The sequence below is a fragment of the Rhinolophus sinicus genome, chromosome 3, assembly GCF_057876585.1.
Source record: "Rhinolophus sinicus isolate RSI-liver-muscle chromosome 3, RSI-T2T, whole genome shotgun sequence".
Taxonomy (NCBI): Eukaryota; Metazoa; Chordata; class Mammalia; order Chiroptera; family Rhinolophidae; genus Rhinolophus; species Rhinolophus sinicus.
In genome coordinates this window covers 94,243,897-94,269,041 of record NC_142503.1, presented here as the reverse complement: position 1 = coordinate 94,269,041, position 25,145 = coordinate 94,243,897, and the positions used below count along the sequence as shown (strand labels likewise).

Below are 25,145 nucleotides of genomic sequence, written 5' to 3'. Positions count from 1 at the left end.
CCGCCGGGCTGGGGAAGCTGGTTCCAGGGGCTCATGTGTTTGCCACCTCCTGCCCCTCGCAGGTACCAGAAGAAAACATCAATGGCGTCATCAGCGCCCTGAAAGTCAGCCAAGCAGAGAAGCATTAGAAGGGCCTTGGCCACTCCTCCCCGTCTGCGCTCCCAGCCTGGGTCCAGCCCCACCCGAAGATTCTTACAGTATTTCAACAGACTGGAAAATCGGCCCCAGGGCCCCCGAAGAAGGGGCCTAGGAGACACCCCCAATTGCTGACTCTATTAGGCCTGGAGCCCAAGCCAAGGTCTCTCCATGTCCTCTTGCCTTCCTAGAGCCCTCCCGAAAACCCCCCATTTCCTCCCCCCACCCCCACTCCAGAAAATTCTGTCTGAGGCCCAGGGAGCTTGTGTGCCGACCCTCCTCCTCATCCGGTCATGCCCGCAGCTGGGGGCAGACACCGAAGTAAGCTGGTGCCTCCTGTAAGACACTAAGGTACCCATCTGCATGTCATCCTGGGGGGCAGGCCGAGTAGGGCTGAGTTCATGGAGCCTGGGAAGGCCCCCATGAGGGCGTGAAGATGGATGCTGTGGTTGCTGGTCTCGGGTTCCATCAGCTCAGGGCTGGTTCCCGGAGTGGAGGCCAGTGAGCAGCCCATGAGGATGCAGGGGTCACAGGTGGGGCCCCGAACTGGGAGGCCCCACCCACAGGGCCTGGGCCCCAACTCCCAGCAAGACTGCCAGGGGGGCCTTGTCCAGACCCTCCCCACCACAAGCTCCTGGGGGTGCACTTCCCAGGGCGTGAGCTCCTGTCCCTTCTACTTGCCCTGGACCCTACTCAGGCAGGCAGAGCCTCAGTTTCCCCCCAGTGGGGGCACCCCCAGCATCCTGGGCCTGGGGTTTCTTAGGTCCCCCTCTCCTCCCCAACAGTTGACTAGACCAGCACAGGGCTCCCTCGTCATCCTGCCTCCCTCCCTTGCCCCACTTTGGGGGACATGGAAGGCCTCTGCCCCCAACTCACCTGCCCGCCCACCCCTCAGTCTGGGACTGTGGCATTCATGAGTACTTGACCTGGGAGGCAGCTTATCTGAGCCTTAATAGAGAAAACCGTACCTTGTTTTAGTTTCTTATTTAATGTATTTGCGTCCAGGCTGCGTTGGCAGCAGTTTCAGGAGATAGGGCCTACTGTTGGGGGGCTCAGGGGCTCAGCGTTACTTGGCTGGTGCCCCGTGGCTCCAGGAGCAAGCATGAGAACTAGGGGCCTTGGCCCCCTCTTTGGAGCAGGAAGCTAGGAGCAGAGGTCTGTTACAGGACAGGGACCCCGGTGCACCTCACTCAGGGCTGTCAGCCAGGCCCCCTGACAGGTACCCAGGAAGCCGTGCTTCCATCTGAGCATCAGAAGGGACCTGAGGGCCACTGGGAGGTGGACAGCCAGGCTGAGGTGGCCTTGTCCCCCTGGAGCTTCCCAGGGAGGATGGGGTGAGCCTCTGTGCTGCCTCTTTAGCTGGGGGTGCTTTCTGAGTGCCCAGGGCCCGCTGTGGCCCATGCCCCTCCTGCTGCTCTTTCTTGGGCAGCAGCTGACTTGTGCTGGGCCTGAGACGCTCGGAGGACAAGGGCTGTGCTCTTGGTCTGGGGAGGGGCTTCCCAGTGCCCCAACTCCCCGCTTCGAGCCATGTGGGACTCTGCGCCCTGGACGCCCCCCTTACACAGGGCTGTGCATCTGGATTCTTGCAGATGCTCAGAGCCCAAGCACTGATTAGGAGCTCACCTTTTTTTAAGTTAATTCATTTTGCACAAAACTCCAAAACAACCAAAATGTGTAAATTGCTGGTTCCAAAAGGGGGGTGGGCAGGGCAGTACTTGAAGCCCTGAGTCCCTTTTCTGTCCAGGGAAGGCCTTGGTGTTCTATGGCGCACCTTTCCAGACCCCTTCCTGTCCGTTTCCCTAATGTCACTTTGCCTTTCCTCCCTGCCGAGCAAGCGTGTCGGCCCCGTGACCCCAGAAACGCGTGAGTGCTCCCAGGCCCTAGGGCGTATCTATTGTACACACGTATAAATACCTGTGTTTTATGTTGATATAGATATATACTGTAAATAGCATATATACTTGAGCAATATATATGTTAATATATACTGTGTGGGCACACACGCATGTGTGTGTGCGCGGTACGTGGACACAGACCCCGTGTGTATGGGCGTGAGGGCCTCCCCCCACCATGCACACAGGCACGTTTGAGCCACCATATATTTTTAATTCAAGTATATAGGCAATACGATTTTGAGAGAACCCTGACTTAAGAGAAAACAAAACCAGCAGCCCAGGAGCTGAGCCCGCAGTGGGGGTGTCGAGGGCCTCTCCCCCTCCCCCACAGTCTCCCTTGGAAACTGGATTCAGCCCTTCCTGCACCCCTGTTTCCACAGCCAAGGCCCCTGACACCTTGTGTTTGGAGGATGGTAGAACAGGGAGGAGGAGCTGGGACCTCTTGCTTCTGAACAGCACAGCCCCCTCCCCGTCGCTCAGCCTGAAGACCCAGGGCGGCTGCGCGGTCAGCCCCAGCTCTCCAGCCAGGCCCGCTCCGCTCACATAGCTGTTTTCATGCTGATGGCTTACCTGACTTTTCACCTGCAAGCTTAGAAACCTCAGGCTCTTTTCCCAGGTCTCCTGGGGGCTGGCCCCATCTAACTGAAAAAGGATGCACGTGTGCCCTTGATGTGTCCAGGCAGGGTTGGGACAAGGCGGGAGCGGCCCCCCAGGAAACCCCTCTCTATTTTCCCAGTCCCCGTCCTGCTGTGTGAAGAGGCCCACAGAGACAAGGCGCGTCCTCTCAGGTGCCTGTGCGTGTCTGGCGGTGCCTGTGCGTGTCTGGCGGTGCCTGTGAGTGGCCGCTGCTGGTTTGGTCTCCACAGCACTTGGGGGGAAAGAGTGGCCAGCTGACTCCTGCTGTCTGCAGGTTTGCCGAGTGTGGGGTCTGCAGACCACAGTCTCCATTTGGATGGAGCATGTGCTGCTCAGACCCACCAGAGAGGTGGCCTGAGGAATGTGCCCTGTTGGGGCCAAGGATTTCTTAGCTCTGGCTGGTAGGGCATGCAGCCGGCGGGAGGAAAACTGGGTTCCTGGGCAAGGCTGCCGAGAGGCGGGGTGAGCAGGCCAGACCCTGTGTCTTTGTCTCTGCCACTCCCTGAGAAGAGAAATTCAAACCATCTAAACACCACCCTCGCCCCTTGTCCACCCCACCCCTGTACACTACAGAGTGGGGTGAGCTCAAGGAGGGGAGAGTGAAGGAGGGCATGCTGTGACCACCCCCTTCTCTTTGCCCCAGTTGTGAAAACCTGCCTCTTTGTTCCATCCTCAGCATGGGCTCCCCTGGTTCACAGGAAACCTTTATCCCCCTCAACCCCTAGTCCTGACCCAGCAAAGATGGGCAGTGCCAGCTTTACACCTCCTTCCCCAGGGGTCTCCAGAGCCCCACAAGAGGTGCTGCCCACGCAACTGCCCTCAACCCTGGGCACATACCCAAGCTGGAGAGGCATGTAGACCTCCTGCCCCAAGATTCAGGGGGGTAAGGAGTCCCCCCTCCCCCAAGCACCAGCACTCTCCCCCTGCCACCACCTCCAGGCCACAGGCCCCCGGTGGGCAGGGAGGGGACCAGGTAACGCAGAGCTGCCTCCCCTGGCAGGCAGTCTGACCTCCCCTGGCAGGCAGTCTGACCTTAGGGCCCAGTGTGGTCTCCAGAAGAAGATGCGTTGTCTGATGGGGCTTGTCTCTGAGATGACAGATGCCATGGAGGTCTGGAGCAAAGGCTCTAGGAACTGGAAAGGGCCAGGCCCGTTTCAAGCAAAAGGCAGCTTTTGCCTGATAATCAAAGATGAAGCTGCCCACCCACCACCAGCCCTCCCAGCCACATCTCCTCTCCTGGGCAGACCTCTTAGGAGCCCCACAGCTACCCTGGGCCACTTTTCTGAGCCTCTGGATCTGGATTTGGGGACAAGTAGGGCCCTTGCCAGCCCCTGCTAAGAGGGGACCTTGGGGATCTCCCAGGTGACAGCAGAGCACTTCAGCCCTGTGACAGAGAATTGTTGATGCCACTTCCTGAGTTGAGCACTGGGTGGAGGTTAGGAAGTAAACCCCCCATCACTGCCCACTGTAAGTCAGGGCTGGGGAGTGGCCAGTCCCTGCTGGCACAGCCACTGAGGGGTAGAGGTGGTGGTTGGCTTGAAAGAAGCTTAGGTGAGGAGGATTGTCTCCAGCGGCGGAAAGACTGGCTTTTCAGGTTTCCTAGCTACTGTGCTGAAGAAGGGGTTAGGCCTGGAGCCGCTGGAGCCCTCCATTCAAAGAGGCCGCCTGGGAGGGCAGCCAACTAAGATGGCCGACGGTGCTCGGCCCCTTGGAGAGCAGGCCGGGAAGAGTAGCCAGCGTTGTGGTGAGGGCAGGTGAGCCCTGGTATGGCTAGATACCTTTTCTTACATCTCAGAGACCACCCCAGCTTTTTTCTTTCTTTTTCAAATTAGAGGCACCAAAAGGTCAAGCTGAATTCCCTCTCATCCCCTTTGCATAGAATGTGGGAGAAGCCGCAGGGTGGGCTGTAGCCTTCCACTGTGATGCTCGCACTCCTGTGAAGCCTGCTCTCGGGAAAGGAAAGAACAGGAGCTATTGGCTTGAGGCAGCCTGTTGTCCTTGGGGCTGATGGCAGCAGGAGTGGCCTGGAGTAGAGGCAGAAGCCTGCAGCCTGGCCCGTGGCACCCATGGGCGGCCTGGTGATAAAGGGGTTTGTGGTTCTCGATTCCAGGGGAGGGGAGGCTGTGGGCGTCTGACGTGCAGGGCAGCCACTGCCCTGGGAGTCAGCACCTGTGCTGTGCATGGCCACACGTGTGCAGAGTCCAAACCTGAGCTAAGGGTTTGGCTCACTCAGTATTTTGAGGCCTCCCTAGCATTCTGACCCATGGGCCACATGTGGAGGTGAGGGGGCAGGCCCCACACGTAGGCTCTGGGTCCAGGGTGGGGAGCGGGGCCACCCTCAGGACTGCCCTAGCCCACTTGACTTTGTTAAAACTGCTATGTGGTGGGGGCAGAGATATCCCTGGCAGGGGCTCTGTCCACATAGCCAGCATGAAGGGCTAGGCCTGCTGAACCAACTCTTCAGAAGCATCTAGCCCTGAAGTCAGTGTTTACAGGGAGAGGCTACGGGTGCCAGAGTCCCTCGCCCACTGGGGCTCCTCCGAGAACGTCCAGCAAAATTGGAAGCTGGGTCAGGGGAGGGCAAAGATGAAAACCAGGCCATATTCAGGTCCTAAGACAGAGCTCAATGTGTTTCTGTCCACTGCCTCAGTTTATCCATTCAGAAAATGAGGAAGAACTGAGCAGGGTTGGCTGCAAAACTGGGGTGAGGGGGCACCTAACATAAAATCCCAAGCCCCCCCCCCTTGCTCTATGCCAAAATCATTTCCGTTATCCTGAGATGGGGGTGAGTGGATGTTGGATGCACAGTGTGGCTCTGAGGGGCCCCTGCCCTCCCCAGGGCCTCATCTTGGGGAGTCGAGCCCTCACCTGGCATGCCCCAGGTCACCAGCAGTAGCAGTGGCACCTACATCTGTCCCAAGGTCTGAGTGAGGGGAGAACTGGGCAGCCCTACACCCGGGCCCCTCACCCTTACTTTGTTAAAGAAACACAAAACCCTCGAGATTCATGTACTGTATGATGGAGAGAAAAAGTACCTAATGTTCCCCCAAAAAGACAGTATATTTTGTACTTTGTAAAGTGTTCATTAAAATGGAGAAAAAAGTGATGTCGGCTGACAGCTGTCTGATACTGTGTGGGTCCAGGGCCGTATCTTATCTCCCCTTTCTCCATATTGTGTGTGTGTGTGGGGGGGGGGGGGGGGAAGGAGGGCACAGGCCCAGAGCTGGGAGGAAGACAGGAAGGCCTTCCAGCCCAACTCCCAGAATCAGAGAGGAAACAGCCCCAAGCGAGAGGGGCTATGGAACAAGTTGCCCCAAAACTTAATGACCTGAAATGATTCTTTACATGTCACAATTTCTGTGGGGAATTCAGGAGCAGTTCAGGTAGCTCTGGCTCAGCCCCTTATGAGGCTGCAGTCACCTGAAGTATGGCTGGGACTGGAGAATGCAAGTCCCAGGTGGTTCAATTCACAGGGCTGCCATTGGCGGGAGGCCTCATTTCCTCTCCACTGGGGTCTCCCCACAGGGCTGCTCAAGTGTCCTCACAGTAAGGTGCTTGGCTTCCCTCTGAGCAAGGGATTCAAGGGCAAGGTCAAAGCCAAAATGCTTCCCCCTAGCCTCAGAATCCGTGCACCATCACCCCCCACCATCCTCTACCATCTTACAGCCCAGCTGATTTGACACAGGAGGAGACCACACAAGAGTCCAAGGTCATTGGGGACCATCTTGGAAATGGGCTGCAACACCCACCATTCCTCTGCCAGCCTCTGGCAGAGGTGAGCCTGGGGGGTCGGGGATCTCACGGAGCAGGACGGGGCCTTTCTGTTAACAGGACCAGCGCCCCTCCCACAAGCACTCTGACGTGTGGCTCTTGCCCTCTTGGCAGGTCGGCATTGGGGCTGCCCAGGCAGGAGAGAGAGGCCTGAGGCCAGCAGTTCCTGGGCCTTGAACACCCTTCACCTAGCCCCTCTCGGATGTTTTCCTTGGAGGGCAGGGCTGTGCCTGCATTCGACCCCACAACCTCCCTCCCCACCCCACCTCACTCCTGTCCTCAGGAGAAGCAGAGCTGGGGATGGAAGGGAGTGAAAATGGGGGCTGAAGCACTTTCTCACATCTGAACCCAAACAAGGTCTGGCTACTGTGAAGGCGTTTCTTTCTGGGGTCTGCAGACTAACGCTCTCTCCGTCCTTCAGATACCCCACTGGAGCTACGACATCCGCAGGGACCCTTGATTGCCCCAAGACTCTCCAGCCAGTTACAAAGGCTTCGCTTTCCCACTGCTCACTCACGTTCACTGTTACCCAGGCAGCGCAGACTTCGTGCTGGGAGCTGGGGACCCAGAGAAATCTGCCTTGGCCGGACCTGAGTTGCTCCCGGAGGTGTAGACAGAAGGAGCTGTGCAGGGAGTGCGGTGCTAGACCACAGGAGATGCTGTGCCCTGGGGCTGGGGAATGACCACTGCCGGGCAGCAGAGGGAGACCAGGAAGCCAGGACATGAGCGCTGAGCTGGGTGAGACCGAGCACTGAGCAGAGGAAACAGCAAAGGCACAGAGGGCTGGCATGGAGAGGTCAGAGAAAATGGGCAAGGCTGGTAGGAATGACGTAGGAATGAAAAGAGGGTGCTCAGGCCTGGCCAGGGTCTCCTGCAGGCCCTGAGGAGACGTGGAGGATGTACATGCAAGAGGTCTGGGTCACTGACTATGGCTGATAGGAGGAAAGTGGGATGGGGTCGTGGCCTCAGCGCTCAGGGCTCCAGGGCCTTCCCAGAGCAGTCAGGATGGCAGGGGCGATCACGGAAGTAGAGGACTGGCTGACGTGCCACCAGCCCTCAGAATCATAAATGTGCCCCTCCCCCAACCAGGGCATACTTCCTGTGGGACCAGCTCTGGCTGCTCTGGGCAGGGTTCTCACCCCAGAGCATATGGAATCCCCTGGGGGCTCACCCATGCCGGGAGTCCACCCCCAAGGTCTGATTCAATATAGTTTTAAAAGCTGTTCTCAAGAGGATCACAAGGCCACAGAAGGAAAGACATCATCTGTGGTCATTTTGCCTCCTGGTTTTATCGTGTGAAATTCAGCTGGGGGTCAGGGGCAAGATGTCACGATGGTAAAGAAAGGTAGGAAAACCACCTCTGCAAAGGGAATGTGTGGAATGAGATCATGGTGGTGGTGGCACCAAACCGACAATATGCTCAAAACCACTAATTGTACACTTTAAAATGATTTTGTTATTTAAAAAAAGAAAAAGGAATGTGGTAGAAAAGGTAACAGCTGTGGATGCACAGCGACAGCCAAGAAAGAAACGTGAGTTATTCTGACAACTCTTGACGGTTAAAGAAAGTTGCTATAAACACAGTGAAGGTTAGCACAGAAGGGAGTAAGAGGGAGGGAAGAACACAGAGGTCCGTCCTTACCTTGCAAAGGTTGATAGTGGAGCATCTCCTTTGAGATGTTTTTCCAGGAGCCCTGCCTGAGCAGAACCCGCGGAGGCGCTGGCAGCCACCCGCTAGACCCGCGGCCCACTCGTCACTCTGATGAACCCCGGGCGTGGAGAGGGTGCCGATGTGGAGGGAGAAGTGTGGAGAAGAAGGCAGAGAGCCCTTAACGAGCCTGCGTGCGGGGAACAGTCCACGTTGCTGTGCCTGGGAAAGCAACATTCAGTGTCTTGGAACTCAAGGTTAGAGTGTGTTATGGACTACATGATAATAACAACGGTCAAACATAAATGAAGCCCCCACAATTCCACTCCTAGGTATATACCCAAGAAAACTGAAAACATTCCCACAAAATCTTGTATGGGAATGTTGCTAAAAAATAAAGAGCTGGGCCCATGTAAAACGTGTACATGAATGTTTTGGCATCATTCCCAAGAGCCCCAAAGTGGAACCAACCAAAATGTCCATCGGCTGATGAATGAATAAATAAAATGTGGTCTATCAAAAATAAAGACTATCCCCCAATGATCCTATGGTACAGCTAGGGTTGAGAAGTGCAGGGTTAGCAGGTAGAATCTGCCCAAAAGGCCTTCGTGAACTCCGCCTGGGGGCAGGTGGCCTCACCCTGTCTCCTCCATTGTGAGGCCAGATCAAGCAGAGGCAGCCGTCCCCAGCCCGTCAAGCTGGAACGGACGCACCCTTCTCATCACAGCATCCCCAGTGCCTGGCAGGTCTTGGCGCACGGTGGGTGCTCAGGAGTATGGATACATATCCCATCAAGCCTCTACTTCACCCTCGATATTCTGCCACTGGAATGAGCCTCGACAACTGCAGCTGTGGAACACCTTAGGGCCACGAGTCTGAGCCTGTTCAGTTCGGCTCCAAGGGTGGACTCCAGTGGGGCGTTTGATAGGCATGGCTTCGTGTGCTCTGCTCCCTGGTCTCCTGGCACTTCAGCTGCCACCATGCTTCCAGAGCAATAACCAGATGTTTCTCTGCTCCCCCACCCAGGCAGCCCCCAACACCACCAGCTACAGTCTACCTGTTTGCCTGCCTAGCAAGACAGTCAACTCCTGGTCTGAGGAGGGAACAGTCATAGCGATTTATCCTTTTCAACTCGACTGCTGAGCACGCACCTCAGTGTGGCCCTGACAGGGACTCCACACGTTGTCTTCAGCTCAAGTGTAACGGCTGCTGCTGTTTCGTGTTAAATATCAAGGAAGTGTGGAAGGAAGCCTGGGATTTCTTGATCGGTGCAGCATGAATCTCTGAGGGCAGCGTAACGCAACTGGGAGAGAGAAAGGCAGGTGTGGCATCCTGGGGAGGGGCAAGTTCCTGGGGCACAATCACGGCAGGACAGGGCAGAGCAGGGGCCATGGCTGCCGCTCGGTGCCAGTGCCGTCCCCAAAGCCACCTGAGAGGGTCTGTCCACATGGCAGGCGGCATTGCTTAGGGCGACACAATCAGGTCTGACACAGTGATTCCAAGAGAAGGGTCCTCAGAACAGTTTGAGCAGCCCCACTGCTGTTCCGGAGAGGCTGGGCCCCTCAGCTGCGGGCACTGGGGTGTGATGTGAGAAAAGTGTGACCTCCCCATGCAGCCTGCGCTTGGCCCTGCGCAGAGCAGCGCTGGGCACTCAGCCCGACCGTAACCCGTGGGGCCGGCACAGCACTGTCGCGACTCACCGTCAGCATCCGACGTGCCACATGGAACAGTGGAGTGCATTGTACGTGTTTCCTGAATTCATGAAAATATGGGCCATTATTCAAGAACCAAAAACGGTCACGACAGGATCCTGAGTGTGTCGGGTTGGCCTTACATGAATGGCAGGCCGTGATTTTTATTAGCTTATCCCACTTATGGAGCAGCAGCCTGCAGGTGTGGTGGGAGCTCAGAGGAGGAAGACAGACAGGGACCTTGGAAACGACTGGCCTCAAGGGAAGATGATAGTGGCCAAGTGACAAGAGTCCCCACACCTCTCTGGTGGCATCTTTCACTTGGCTCTGCACTGGCTTTGGTTACTAACCCCAAATGTACGCATGGACAGAGTCTGAGTGTGAAAAGAGAGAACGGCCGGAGGACACGGAGTTGGCCTGTGGTGTCACTTCATTCAGGGTGGCATTCGCACGCTCACTAAAGTGAGACCAGAGCTGCAAACACCAACTTTGCACAGGAACAAAATAAATCAAAGCAACCAAGCTAATGGCATAGGTGGTTTCTGTGTGTGTATTGAAGGTTGGGAGGGGCTGGGGGCAAGGGGACACAAAAGCTAGGAGGGACACGGTTGTCCACAGAGGGCCCGGTGTGTGGCAGATGTACTCTGACCACAGACTCCTGTTACCCACTAAGAACACAGCCATGCCACCCGGCTGGGCAGAACAAGCCCGCCCGGAAGGGTTTTCAGGCAAATCCAAAGTTGTCCCTTATTACCCTGGTTGCCGTGTCCAAGTTATTTCTGAAGCTGAATCTTGGCTGCCACTGGATGGGAGGCTTAAAAACCATTCCAAAGTCACCGGAGACCCTCGACCACCGTCACCACCTACGGTCCCCGACCTGCTGGGACACTCATGCTCCGTAAATCAGTATGTGCTTGAAGGTGTGTGTTGACTAAGGACCCATGACTGCTTCACGGCTAGAGCGACGCAGTACTCAGCCCCATCCAGGGGTTTCAGGAAGAAAAATGACAAATCACTTTCAATTTCAAGTTTATCAGAAAGTTTTGCTGTAATAAACCTAAGAACTGGACCCCCGCAGAGAAGGGGAGTAGCATGAGCCAAGATAAGGGTTCTGGGGTCCGCTCCCCCAGACACCACCTGGTTGGTTCTTGCTGCTCAGGTCACAGCAAGGACATCTGCTCATGACGATTCCACTTCAAGCTACAACCCTCCTCCCATCACCCATCTCCTCCTGCTTTATTTTCCTCCACAGCCCACACAACCATCTAACGTACTTAGCATTCTGCTTGTTCATTGTCCGTTTCGCCCCCTAGAATGTAAGTTTCACGAGACCTGCTTAAAGGAATTTTTGTTACCACGTGACCCAGTGGGATACACAGCACTGGCACATCCGGGGCACACAGTAAGTATTTGTTGAGTGAATGAATAAAAGGAAGGGGATACAGGCAGTGAGTAAGATCCCAGTTGTGACATGACTACCAGTTATTTTTATACTTCATTATTTGCTTCCAATTGACCTGTGGGAGTAGACGGCTCAAAAAATAGTTTCCAAGCAGGAATGTCTCCTACTGTATTTTTTCACTGGCTCCTAGTCATCTCTTTATCAAAAGCCTTGGTTTTGAAACCTAATCTCTAAATGATCAGGTAAAATAAAGAGCTCTTCACTTCTTAAAAATAAAAAGGCAGAAAACAGACTTTATTCCAAATGAAATTTTTTTTTTTTAAAGAATAAGACAAGTCAAGTCACCAATTCAAATGTTTTTCACAATTTTGAAAATCTTCCTTCTCTAAGGCTGGCCTCCAGCCAAGCTCTTGTGGGATGTGTTCAGAGCCCTCAGCCCCCTAAGAACCTGGCCTCAGTCTCTTCCTGGGGGAGGAGGGGCTTCTCCACTTTCCAAGCCAGGCAGTGAGAATGGCCATAGGGCTGGTGAAAGCCGTGGGCTCACGGACTACCAAGCTGATGCCCACCAGTATTTTCAGGGAGAATCCCAATCCCAGGGATTTGGGCATGTGTCCCAGCAGTGAACTTGCTGTGGGCAGCTGACCGGAAGTGGCTGGGTGGGTAGGGGGAACCTGAATAAAACCTCAGGCTGAAGCCAGCTGGCTCCCTGTCAGGCTGGGGCTCACCCAGTGCCCATGCACCGCCTGCCCACATACCCACCAAGAGCTATGCCGTGACCCCAGGTGCTACAGAAGCCCTCCTGAGGCCTACATTTTGTCAGGTCTAAGATCAAACAAAATGGCATGCCGTGAGAACTAAGCTTTCCTGAGACCAGTTTCTCAGAGCACATGTGACACCAGAAGCCATTGTGTGTGTCCCGGAAAGAGCCGAGAAATGTGAATTATCCGTGCCCTGCCAGGGCCACGTGGCCCTGGGACTTGTCTTGCTGGAGATCGGCCGGATAAAGGCAGCCGTCCGGTGCTGAATTCAGCAGGTCCCCCCCTGAGCTGGAGCAGGGATCACGTCCCAGGACTCCTGGTATGTGCCTGTCAGGGCTTCAGCAGAGGCTGTCACACTTCAGGAAGGTGCCTGATCCTCTCTGAGCCCATCGCAGTCCCGCGGGGCCTCTGCTAAGCAGTCCGGGTGGTTCTGAGGCTAGGGTCCGACTTGAGCAGGGCCGGTAGGAGATTCAGATGAACGACTTGGCCAGAGTCACCATGTGATCCACACCACACGCCACATCCACGGGCTCCCCAGGCATCGTCACCTGAAAAACAAGACCCAGCACATTGTGAGGGAGGCAGACAAGCCTGGAGGTGGCCCCACTTGGGCCGGATCCTGGGTCTACCTCTTGGTCGGTGACTGAACCTCTCTAAGCTGTGGCTCCTTCCCCTGCAAATGGGGGTGCTTCCACCTACCTGGCAGGGCTGCTGGGATGAGTGAACGTGATCACCGTGGAAAGGACCATGCAACTCTCCACCTAGCCAACAGCAGACATTACTGCTCATGCCCCCTCAGAGGCCACTTCGGGCACCAGCACGGACCCTGAGTGCACATCACACAGACATTATTCCCCTCTGAGCATGACCTGCCAGAGGGCAGCACCTGCTCTCAAGCCCGGTGTTCAGGGACCCTTCCTAGCAGCCTTCACCACGGCTCACGGGAGCAGCTCAAGAAACCCTTTCTCCTGCCTTCAGGGTCCACTGTGAGAACGAGTGTCTTTACCCACTTTGCCCACTAGCTCCAGCTCCAGACACATGCACACAAGTCACGTGCACCCTTGAGGAGGGATGCCGAATGTCTCAGAAGGTGCCAAAGGCCTGGCTGGCAGTCCTGCCAACACTGCCCATCCATGTTGACAATACTTCGTCACAGGAAGGCCAAGGTCACAGCAGACAGCGCTGTGGGACGTGGAGGCTCCGGCCTGTTTGCCTTTAAACTGACTCTTTGTTCTACAGCCTGGCCTTGGAAATGGGTGTGCCCACGATGCAAGGGTGTCCATACCCACAGGGCCACACTAGTTCTCTAGGAAAGGGACACTTTTCTTTCCCATTCATTCATTCATTCATTCATTCTTTTCAATAGGTAATACATTCACACACCTACAATATGACATTCAGTGAAAAAGAATAAAAAGGTACTGAATACCTTTACCACCACCCATCGTCAACTGCTCCATTCCCCACCTTCCCTCTGAAATGGAAACTACTCTGAACTTGTTTCTCATTGCTCTTCCAGGGGTCCTGGATGCAAAGAGAAGCAAATGCCGAGTACGCTGTTTTCTCCGGTGGTACATTTTCAGACAGTGCCCCTGTCCCACTTTCCCCCAGCCTCGTCTGCCAGGACGCCGATGCTGCTGTTTGGACCAGATCCGAAGTCTGCCATCCGCCCTGCTGGCGGCACTCAGCTGGGCGGCGCGGCAGCTGGAAAGGGGCTCTGCAGCAGCCTGTGGAGCTGACTGAGCTTAGAGAGGAAAAGGCCTAATCCAGATGGCCTGGCCTAGAAGCCAGAGAGCAGTGCCGACCCTGAAGCGTGTGCCTGCGTCGTGTGGCAGACAAGCCCATGAGGCACTCCGGCCACGAGCACATGGGCACTGGTAACAAGCCCGCACCCCGCCCTCCCTGAACAAACGCCTTTAGCAAACCTATTAGAGAAATCACTAAACAGACAAGCAGCAGTGCCGCCCCCCCCTCCCCGTTCATCGCAAAGGCTCGCAGATGCAGAAAGCAGTCCAGGCTGGCCAGGGGAGCAGAAGGAAACATGCTGCCTCTGTGGTGACTGGGCCCAGCTGGACTCTTGGCCACCTGCGCAGGCCATCGGAGCACATTACTGACCATTCCGGGGAGAGGGCCACTCTACACACTAACCTGCAGCCAAGCTGCTGCACTGAAACACCTGTGTCCTTGCTTCCCAGGTTCTCTGGCCATTAGTGCCCAAAGCAGAGGAAAGCAGGCGGCCTTGGTTTACCCACCAGGACGATGGTCCTGGCTGAGGCTGGCCTGGGGCATGCAGCCCTGGCCGCCATCACCCCCTTTTGGGAGCAGCGGGCCGCTCACCCTGGCGAGCACTTGCTCGCAGCCTCACCCAGTCTCTGAACGGAGTCCAAAAGAAGACTGCCCTCAGCCATGTTTTATTTTTGTCCTCGTCAAGGTTAAAAGTTCTATTCTAAACCAATTTACACTCACAACATTATTACAAAAGGAACCAGTTCTAAAAACCAGAAGCACTTTTAGCCTGAGGGACTCAGAAGTGTGAGCAGAATCAGTTTAGGAACACCTCTCTCCACAATTATATGTTCCTAAAACAAGCGCCCACCAGGTGAAAGGCAGAGGGAGGCTGAGAAGGAACGCTGACTCGGGCTGTGGCCCGGCCCAGCAGACTCGCCCACTTGGCCACATCTGAAATTTCCTTCCTGGCACCAAGTGACCAGGCTGAGAAGGGAGCGAGCTCGGCCTGGAAGGAGGCACTGTGCCAGGACACCCAACTCCTACCGTCACCCCCTCGGGGGCCTCAGAACCACTGAGGCGACCATGGAAGAAAGCGGCCTGGGAGGCAGAGGGTTCCCCAGCCTGTGCTCCTGACCAGAGGGGCTCCCGGGGAGGGCGCAGCACAGCTGCAGGCAGAGGCCCACCCAGAGTGGCTACAGCCCCTTCGACTCCTCAATCAGGCGCACACTGTCGGGGGGAGCCCCAACCTTCACAGGCTGTTCTGAGGATAAGAGAGGAGTACAAGCGCCCAGCACACTGACAGCTCTGCCGTGCCCTCCAAAAGGCCGTCACGTTTGTCCAGGGAGAGTGAGAGCATTTCCCGGAGTTGAAAGGTGAAGGCCATTCAGAAACTGCCCCTAGCAGCCTGTTCCTATATGTGCAGTGCTGCCACTTAGGTCAGAGGGTCTGTAAGGCCCTGGTGACACCTGGGCAGTGTGCCCCCACACCTGCACAGCCAGGGACCTAGGTCTCCAGCTGAGGCCCTCACAGAGAATCGGATGACAGTGAGCAGACCATGTCTCACAGTCAGACATATCTGAATCCGAACCATGGTTTTGCTTCCTAGATGTGTGACCTTGAAGAAATCATTGAACCTCTCTGCGCTCTGAGTCTCAATGTGTGGCAGGAAAAATCCTGGAAAGCTTCCGGAAGGACAGGTTTAAATCAGGTGGTTCCGATGACACGACCCGGGCCTCCATACTGTCAGAAAAGCCCAGGTTCTGTGAGATTAAGAATAACTAATTAGTATCATTGTAGGCGCTACGCATAAGCCTTGACTTTTCTTTCTTTCTTGGAATACTTTTCAAATGATGTAATACAGCTCCCACTGAAGATCAGTAACAAAATACAGTCTTTTTAAAGAATTAAAATCACCTGTAATTTTTTTTTAAACGAGTACAACAGACTAGAGTAAGATCCAGCCATCCAATGACAGAGTAATCGAGTCTTTAAGGAACCCAGCTTCACTGATCCAAAACCTGGTTCTCATCACCACCACTGTCCCAGAGCCTCAGGCTCGCATCTTGGGGCTGCACAGCGTGGGGAGGGCCGGGCCACGGACCTCAGCACCATCTGTCAAGCCCTCTCCTTAGCCCATCCTCCTAACCACAATCAAAAAGTGACGAGGGAACAAAGTAGCTCCATAAACAGTTAGGGCTCAACAAATGTACAGCAGGGAGGACGACGGTGTGGCAAGAAAGCAGCCGTAACAGGGACAGACTGACTGGCCTTTCCCTGATGGCACAGAGGCAGGGAATGACATTCCTAGAAAGAGGCTTGGTGAGTGAGGAGTCAGTGAAAGCGAAGGGGTGTCTGGTCTGAATGGCAAGTGGTGTCAGCCCCCGGCCCCCTGCTGCTTCCAGCTTCACGGTAGGGCCCAAAGGTTAGCCCAGCTATTGCAATAGGGAAAATGCTGTCAGATTTCCAATCTTATTTCACAGCTGTCCTTACATCTTTGCTCTAATCTGGAGGAACTGAAGGCAGGTGGAGCGCCCCTGGTTGCAGGGGTCATCCGTCCGAAACACAGTTGCTTTACTGTTTCCCAAGGTTCCCCTCAGAAAGGCCTTTTTGATGGGCTTCAAGAGAGGACAGAAAGGAACTACCAAGAAAACAGGTAAGATGTCTAAATTATTGATGTTCACATTTCCTGAAGTGCCTGCCATCCACTGTCCACCAACAGACTCTCCATTCCTCACATCATGGTATTTCCAGGCTCAGGGAAAAGCGAGCCAGCACCAGACAGCTTGGCAACGACTCTGGTGCACAACTATTTTTTTTTTCTAACAAGTTGAAAGTCTCCATTTTGACCTGTTCTCTTAGAAACTGCACGTACAGTTTTTATAAAGGAGTCAGAGCCTGCCCAGTTCACAGGGACCCAGGAGAGCCAGCAGCAGAGGGAAGGACCTAAAATACTGAAGTGCCTCAAAACGTTCTACGGTAGGTTTTTGACAGACAAATCCTTATTTTATTTAAATTATACTTTGTTTTGCATTTCTACATGTATTTTTTACAAATGCTTTACACAAATTCAAAACATTATTAATAACAAACTTTCAGAGAAAATACTTAGGCATGTGCATGAGCACGCACACACACGCACACTCCCCTCTGCAGAGACTGTCATGGAGGGGAACATCAGAAACCAGTCCCGGTGGCTGCCTCTGGGACAAGACATGGGAAACTTATTTTTCATAATGTACTTTGTACGAAGTACACATGCTCTGCACTGAAAAAAATAAATAGCTTTTTTTAGAAGAACTTAAGAAACTCAGTAAACAACACTAAGATAAACTACAACTGAAGGAAGAACTCTGTTCCCCTTTAATTTTGAAATGAGCCTCTTTGTCTAACTGCACCCTCCCCTAAGAAAAGCTTTTAGTTATTCACTTTGGTGGCTGTGGTAAGGTACTCTAAATATTAAACATCCTGCTTTCTTTTACATTTGCTGTAAAACATTCCTTTGCACGGCCTCTGTAAACAGCCCCTGGCAGGCCGACTCCTTCCCTTCAGACCCCCCAGGCCTCCCACCGCCTCCCCGCACCTGGCCTGCAGCCTGCTCCTCTCCGAGGCACCGCGTGTTCCTGCTTTCCCGCTCCACAGCCCCGAGGACAGCCTCCCACGGGCTTCTTACAGGGCACTGTGGGACGGGAGCCCCACGCAGGCCGCTGCCGCCCTGAGCAGCGGGTGCTGGGCGTCCGTCCAGCTCCTCACCTGCACTGCCTCCCCTGAGGCCATGGGGCAGGAGGAGGCTGGCCTCCCTGGGAAGGGCGTCAGTTCCCAGGGAGCTGGGGCTGGCCGCGGCACAATGGGCGCTGCGACCACGTCACATGACTCTGCCCTGTGGGCATCCTGCACGCCCGCCCAGCCCAGCCTTACCCTCCATGGGAAATACTGGTCTTCCAGGCGGCCGATTCCCAGGCACCCTCGGATATTCTTGCCCCACACAAACAGCTCTCCTTTGTCTGCAAAGAAAGAAAAAGGGGCTTTGGTTGGGAGTAGGCCAAGGATACATCTCCAAGAAGAGGAAGGACCCTGCATGAGAACATGCTTTCCAGAACCTGGTACAAACACAGCCCAGTGTTAAACTCCCATTTCCACCAGACATGAATGCTTTCTTCTGCAGGGGAAAGCAGACTGCCTCCGTTCCAGAGACCTGTCCAAGTCCAGACTGACACTGTGCATCCCCAGGGAGATGAGCGTGCCCAAGGAGCCATGGGCTAAGGTGCCTGGTGCACACGGCCCCTCTGCTTGCCCCTCATGCATCTGCCCCTGCCCAAGACTGTGTGCAGGCAAACCCCGCCCTCACAAGTCATGAGATCTGAGCATCCTCAAATCCCAGGCATGTTCTGGCCTTTCTAATGTGACAGAGTGAGGAGTAGGACGATTTGTCATTCCTTGTCTGGATTTCCATGTCTCAAGAGCATTCGGTCAAGTGACACATGGTGACTGGGCACCTCTCTGGGCCAAGACTACGTCTGTGTCCCAGGAGCAGAGATAGCATAGTGACCAAACATTCCTACCCTCATGGGACTAGCTGAACAGCTAGAAATGAACAAATGCTCAAACCAAGATATACACGCTTACAAACTGTAAGAAGTGCCAATAAGGTGCTACAGGGGAAAGCCCAGGAGACGGCATCTAGACCAGGGCTCTAGGAATGCCAGCCTCTGGGATGGGACCCCAATCTGGTGGGGCAGCCCCCCACACCAGCCTTTAGTCCACATCAGCTCGGGCACTCCTTGGCACAGAAGCCCCATTCGCCACCCCACATCTGGCAAGTAGAAGAAAAGACATGGAGAAGCCAGGACTAAAATAACCTGGGCTGATTAAATAAGGAATCCTATTGTTAGGAGCTTGCAGAGCCCCCTGGTCTGACCATCACCCGTGGTCCTCCACCCTCAGATTTTACGTGTCTAACAGGACAATTCAGTCTGGCCCCCAAAATGGTAGCAGACCTCAGGGTAAACCAACCAACTCCAACTCCCAGCCGGCCATATACAAACACTGGGCACACAGATGGGAGAAGCCCAGGCTCTGACACTCCCGCTACTGAGAGGCAGTAACTGGCACGTGGGGGTGGCTGTTGGGTCTTGGGGGGACGTCTAGACAGGCATTTCATTTCAGCGTGACCCAAAATGGCCACACGGCATGATAGCAAAAAGAAAAGAGTCTACTCTGGTGGAACATTTCATATGGATTTCCAAGTATGTGACTCTGCACATAGTTTAAGCCTTAGAACAGTCTGGAAAATAGATCCCTGACACCTCCAGAAATAGTCCACAATGACTCTTACTAAGTGGCAGTAGCTTTAAAAAACTGACGTGAACTAGACTCATTTGCATATGGAAGCGGCAGTCGGCACTGCTGCCACTTGGTGCTGTAATACAGTCAGGCAAGACTCCACCCACCAGCACAATGGTCCACACTACAGCCCCCAAAGCCGGGAATTCAGACAATACTGAATGGTGGGGATCTGGAACAGTCCTCAGATTAGCACGGGGCCAGAGAACACAAACAAGGATGACCCGAACTGACTGTCCCAGGCCAGATGTTCAAAAGAAAACAATTACCATGAGATGAAAAGGTTTTTTTTAATTGCAAGGAAATACCGAATTTACTTGACAATCACAAAATGAAATTAAATTAATACAGTCTGACAATTCAAGTCAACTAAAGAGGAACAAACTGAACCAACAGCCACTGTGGTAGAATGAGAGATGTAATCAAGAGGGCTGTAGAGTAACTGGATATGTTATGGCTTTGTAACTTGGCAAGTCTTTGAGAAAACCTCCATTCCAGCCTCCCCTTTGATCATTCTCTCCCCCAGCACTTTGGAGCAATCGGGCAGATTTACTTCCACAAAACCACAGGATGGTCTTACAAATCTGCCCCTTGTCATCCCACATTCCTGGGTCAGATCGGGGTTTGGGCTTGGCCAGGCAATGGGATTAAGCCCCACACATTCATTTCCTAATTACCCACCGTGGGTCTGCCAAACCTCTGCTGGTTGCCCCCAGCACCCCAACATGACTCAAGGGTCCCCTCTCCTATCACCGACTGGCGTCCTCTTGAGAAAATTCACTTTCACATTAGCTTAACCACAAACCAAATGAACTGAAAACAAAACTCCAGGATGAAAAAAAAACATACATTATACAACCTCAAGCCAAACAACTTCTGGAGTAGCCACTCTCTTTAACTACCCACACAAGGTTCCACTCCACGGATGGGTGGAAGCTGAGAGCTGCCCACAGTTTGGGGCTGAACCTGAGCGAGTGCAGCTGTCAGTCTTCGGGGCTGCACAGGCTGGTCACTTACTGGTAAGGGCAGCGAAGTGGCTGAGTCCACACCAAATGCGGGAAACCTGGACTTCTGGGCTGAACTCCGTCACGCCAAAGAGAGTGGGTGGAATCATTTCTGGAAGAGCAGTTTCCACTAGGTTTGGTCCTTTCCCAAGAATTCCATAGCCCCAGACAAAAACATGTCCTTCTCCTACGTCACAGGAAAAACAAGGGTCAGTAAGTCAAACCAAGAGCAGCCCTCACTCACTAGAAATTCAAACTGTACCACCAAGACGCGTTATATCCATATGGATCGTTTTTCTCCTTGCTTGGCAAGAACATGCTGACAGATATTTAAAATGTTTCTTTTCTCCTCTTTCAAATTCTTGCTTGTGGACTATGTCTAGCCAGCTCACCAATCTCAGAATATAAGCTTCCCACATCTTGAGGGTTCCCTGGACGGGAGCAGTCCATAAATCACCCAGAAACCCCATGTGAACGCAGGAGAGCTTTCAAAGGACAGTTTTTCCTACTAACAGCCTACGTTTCTCACTGATCAGAAGACCAAGCCAAGCACTAAACAACTTCTGGCCAGATTCCTAAAACCCTTAGAAATGATTTTTTGGCTATAAAAAGTGTAATACTCATTAGTGGGACCAGATGTTTAATCCCAGAAGCATGGATCTCTATCTAGACGCTGAGGCTCTCCTCCTACCTGCCTTTTGTTTCCTGGCACAGCCTCCCTACAGAAGGTGGAGAGGAATCTCTGGCCCAGGCTAAGGGACAGTGACAAAGCAGTTTGTTCCCCACTCCTGAGGTCTGCTACACAATTACTACACCCCGTGCTATCTAATCGTCTACTTATAAATCACAGCCACTATCTTTCTGTCAAGAATGCCACCCTCTACTAACTGAACTCAGCCTAACTAGATCTCCCCCAGCCGCATTCCCTTCTTTGGCCTGCGGTCAGCCGCCTCTGAGTCCAATGGAGCCAGCCCTTCCCCAGCCAAACCACCCACAGCTGCCCAGTGAACTGCCGGCAGGAGGCTCTCACCATTTAACACAGCACAGCCGGTCCCACCGCACGCGGCCTGCTTCACCTGGCCTACTCCCGAGAAGGGTAAGCACCGGGGCACGTTCACCTGAGTTAAAGGAAGGGTCCACAGTTAGGAGGAAAAAAACGCAAGAACCTGGAAATATCCTGGTCTTGTGTACAGAGTAGGTAAGTCCCAGTTCAATCATTTACACCACAGATATTCCCCAAACACTGAACATACGCTAACCATCTAACTGTTGGGAATACGAGGGGGAGCAAGAGATGTGGTCCCTCCCTCAGAGGGTGGTCTAGTGGAGAAGCCAGATGCCTGCCCAATTTAACGTAAAATTAATGTGTGCTGAATCCAATGGAGGAAAGTACAGGGTCTCTGAGAACGAATGTCAGGGAGACCGATCTAGTTTGGGGGAGGCGCGGTTGGGGAAGGCTTCATTTCTCCTGCGACCTGAAGGACGAGTAGGAATAAACAGACAAGGGAGAAGAACAGGGTATTATTCCAAGCAGGGGAGAGGCACGTGCAAAGGGAACGAGTGAGCACAGCACACTCAGGGCGGTTCAATGAGGGCAGGGGCTGAAGCAGGGCCCGTGGGGGAATGTGGTACAAGATGCAGGCGGAGGGAGGGAAGCCGGGCATGCAGGATGCCAGGGCCACAGGAAGGGTTTGGTCGTCACCTAAGCGCACGGGGGCCAGTAAGTGCTCTAAGTAGGGGAGAGACATGGTTTCTAGAGAACATGGCGGATGTGGTGGACGTGAAGAAGAACCAGGGCGTGGGATGAGCACGAGTTCACTCTCAGACACACTGAACTCAGTGCCTAGAGATGGCCCCGTGGAAACGTCCACTGCTACTTAGTAATGTCTGCAACACTGACATGTAAGCTGGAGACTCATTAGCATATAGATGGTAACTGCAGCCATGGGTGTGGGTAAGGTCTTCTAAAGAGGGAATACAGGGAAAAGGAGAGCAAAGCCCACGCCAAGGGATCGCCAGCATTTAAAGGCCTGACACAGAAAGAGCCAGAAAATGAGACCAAGAAGGAAAATAAGACAGACAGAGAGCACTGGGAGAGTCTTGTCACAGGGATGGAAGGAAGTATTTTTCACAAGTCATGCTCAATATCGAATGCTGCTGAGAGGTCAAGAAAGATGAAGATTGTAAAATGTTCTCCAGGTTCTTTATTAGTATTTTTAGCAGCATGGCGGTTGCTGGTAACCCTAGCAAGAGGCACTCTGCAAACTGGGAAGGGTGGAAGCTACGTGGAATGGACTGAGGAATGAGAGACGAGGAAACAGATAGTAAATGAATGCAGCTCCTGAGAAGGGAACAAGAGGTAAAGCAAAGGGGTTGGAAGTGGGGAGAACGGGAGAGGGAAGAGTCCACATAGGGCTTGGTAAGAAGGAAGACACGAGTCAGGGGTAAAGACTGACGAGGGGCCAGTACACAGGGAGAGGCTCAACTTAGGGGAAAGAAGGCCCAGCAGGTGGAGTATGGCTTCTGAGAAGGTGGCAGGAAATGGGATTCAGGGCACAGAGAGAAGAATCAGCTTTATCAGGAAGAGACACACCTCCTCCGATGCCAGGGAAAGGAATGGGCCCCGGGTGGGCACAGACCCAGGTAAGTATGTAGGAGTCACAGTGAGAGACTGAGGGCATTCTCATCTGAGAGCATCTGTTTTCACTACTAAACAGGAGGCACGGTCTTCCGCTGAGTGACATGGGAGGGTCAGGGCTTTGGAGAATGAAATGTAGCCTAAAACTTCGTTTTCCAGTGGGATTTGGTCTTGGCACTTCTACTGAGGAATAACTTTGGAAACAGATTCACTGACAGCCATGAATCTTTGCAGATTCCTTTTCAAGTAGAGACAGCTGAAAGGTAACAGTCCCGAAGCTGACTGAAAAGGAATCAGGGCTTTCTGGCCCAGACAATGTACGCCTAGGTGAAGGGGGCTGTCAGGGCTGGGCCTGGCCTCTGCTGCCGGGCTCTCGGGGAGCTTCTCCTCTCACTGTGCTCCGGGACGGCGCCCTCGGCAAACACCGAGAAATACTGACAAGGAGCCCCGGAAACCACCACTGTGGTCGCTGACAGGATGAGGATCAGGCCACAGTGAAGAGCCACGGCTGCCATGGGCTCCCACTAAGAGGACCCCAATAATCCCCGCCCCCTCATTCACACCCACGCGTAATCTCCACCCTTGTGTGGGGGATGGACCTACTGCCTTGCTCCTAATGAGCAGACTGCCAGCAAGACTGAGGGAAGGTCACTGCCAAGATTAAATTATAAAACACTGGCTCCTGGCTCCTGGCACTCTCTCTTGCTTTCTCGTTTGCTCACTCTGATGAAGCCAGCTGCCATGTTGTGAGCTGCCACATGGAGAAGCCCACATGGCAGGGAACCAAGGAAGGCTTGGCCAACAACTGTTAGCTGTCCTACTGCCAGCAAGGGACCGGAGCCCCGCTCCACAGGCCACGAGGACCTGGGTCCTGCCAGCAACCACCAGTGTGGTCCTGGAAGCAGAGCCTTCCCCAGCTGAACCCTAAGATGACTGCAGCCTCTAAGAGACTCAGAGCCAGAAGACCCAAGCCACCCCAAGATTCCTGGCCCACAGAAACTGAGATAAGAAGTGTGTGTTGTTTTAAGCCACTAAGTTTTGGGGTCATTTGTTATGCAGCAATATATGACAATGACACAGCACTGAACCTGTCCCCCACAGGAAGGCTGTGGGAGACATTTTTTTCAAGCCTTGGTATCTCGAAGAGCAGTACTTCTCCTGAACACTTTATTTGCTATTTATCATACAGAAGCAAGGAATCATTTAAATGACCATGCTTTCTTCTTTGCTTTGGCTACTAGGAAACTCAAAGCCAAATCTGCAACCACTTTTAGCCACTGTGCCAGACCATGGAGAATATATTTTTTCATCTTATTAGCTGATCTTTAGTTTCCCTTTGTACACATTTCTTTATCATTAATATATATTTTTTATTTTTTTCCATTCATCTCACATCTTTTTATTTTTCAATTACAGTTGACATTCAATATTATTTTATATTAGTTTCAGGTGTACAGCATACGAAGTGATCCCCCCATAAGTCTAGTACCCCTCTGACACCATATAGTTATTACAATTTTATTGACTATATTCCATACGCTGTAATTTAACATCCCGATGACTATTTTGTATCAATTTTTACTTCTTAATCCCTTTATCCTTCCCACCCAGCTCCCCAACTCTCATTAATATATATTTAAAACCCTTCTGTATTTGTCAGAAGTTTTATGATATTAAGGAATGTAGTATGTTTTTTAAATAGTCATTACTTTCAGAGATACATACTGTAACTTTTATAGATGAAAGTTGGTATCTAGCATTTGCTTCAAAATAATCCAAGGCAGAGAAGTAGACGGAATTATAGATGCAACAAGCCTGGCCATGAGTGAGTATGGGTTTTTTAAGGAGGGGAGGGCAGGGATAAAAATGTCTGGAATTAGATAGTGGTGATGGTTGCACAGCCTTGTGACCATACTAAACACCACTAACTTACACACCTAAAAATCATGAGTTATATCTCTGTATTTTAAAATGGGCCATTAGTTGATCGTTGTTGAACGTGGGTGACGAGTACATAGAAATTAATTACGCAATGAGCTCTACTTTTTGTTTATATTTGAAGTTTTCTTTAATAAAACGTTTAACATTCTACAGTAGTGCACTGACTCACTTCGGTGAAAAGGAGGGGTGGTAGTAAGGAGAGGCTACAGGCAGGGCTTCTACTGCTTCCCCTGTGATGGGTCGCCCAGGTGTCGTCACCGAGCTGCACTCAGGATTTGTGTGCTTTGGGGCCTAGGTGTCATACTGCAACAAAGAGCACACGGTGACGTCACAGAAACCCCGGTACACAGCCTCACAGCCCTGTGAGAAGAAGAGAGGGCACCCAGACATACCTAAAATAATGCTTTAAACCAGGGCTATTTCACTGAAGTATTGATCATGATGGCTGTTGAACCTAAGCTTTCTTTCCAGGCCCCAATGAGATTGCCAAGAACTCGGAACCTTGAAGAGGCAGATTACAATTGGTTTAGGCCTTAACATCTCAGCACTTTGTACATC

At 53.0% G+C, this 25,145-nt stretch overlaps 3 protein-coding genes across 4 annotated transcripts in view; 2 read left to right on the top strand and 1 right to left on the bottom strand.

The window, feature by feature from the left end:
- CASTOR2 (cytosolic arginine sensor for mTORC1 subunit 2) overlaps positions 1 to 5,772 on the top strand; it is a 49,640-nt gene extending 43,868 nt beyond the window's left edge. Inside the window, exon 9 of the mRNA XM_074328449.2 lies at positions 63 to 5,772. Coding sequence (XP_074184550.1) covers positions 63 to 128 — 66 coding nt within the window. The 3' untranslated portion in view covers positions 129 to 5,772. The remainder of the gene's footprint in view (positions 1 to 62) is intronic.
- Positions 1 to 25,145, top strand: part of LOC109460015 (general transcription factor II-I repeat domain-containing protein 2) — a 372,825-nt gene that overhangs the window by 242,616 nt on the left and 105,064 nt on the right. The window lies entirely within an intron of this gene.
- Positions 11,452 to 25,145, bottom strand: part of RCC1L (RCC1 like) — a 38,158-nt gene continuing 24,464 nt past the window's right edge. The window contains exons 8-11 of one of the 2 annotated variants that reach the window (XM_019754991.3): positions 21,039 to 21,126; positions 20,022 to 20,195; positions 17,580 to 17,665; positions 11,452 to 12,484 (exon numbers count right to left, since the gene is read on the bottom strand). In XM_019754991.3, the coding sequence (XP_019610550.3) occupies positions 12,407 to 12,484; positions 17,580 to 17,665; positions 20,022 to 20,195; positions 21,039 to 21,126 (426 nt within the window). In that variant the 3' untranslated portion in view covers positions 11,452 to 12,406. The remainder of the gene's footprint in view (positions 12,485 to 17,579; positions 17,666 to 20,021; positions 20,196 to 21,038; positions 21,127 to 25,145) is intronic. The other variant, XM_074328447.2, reaches the window with a different exon arrangement.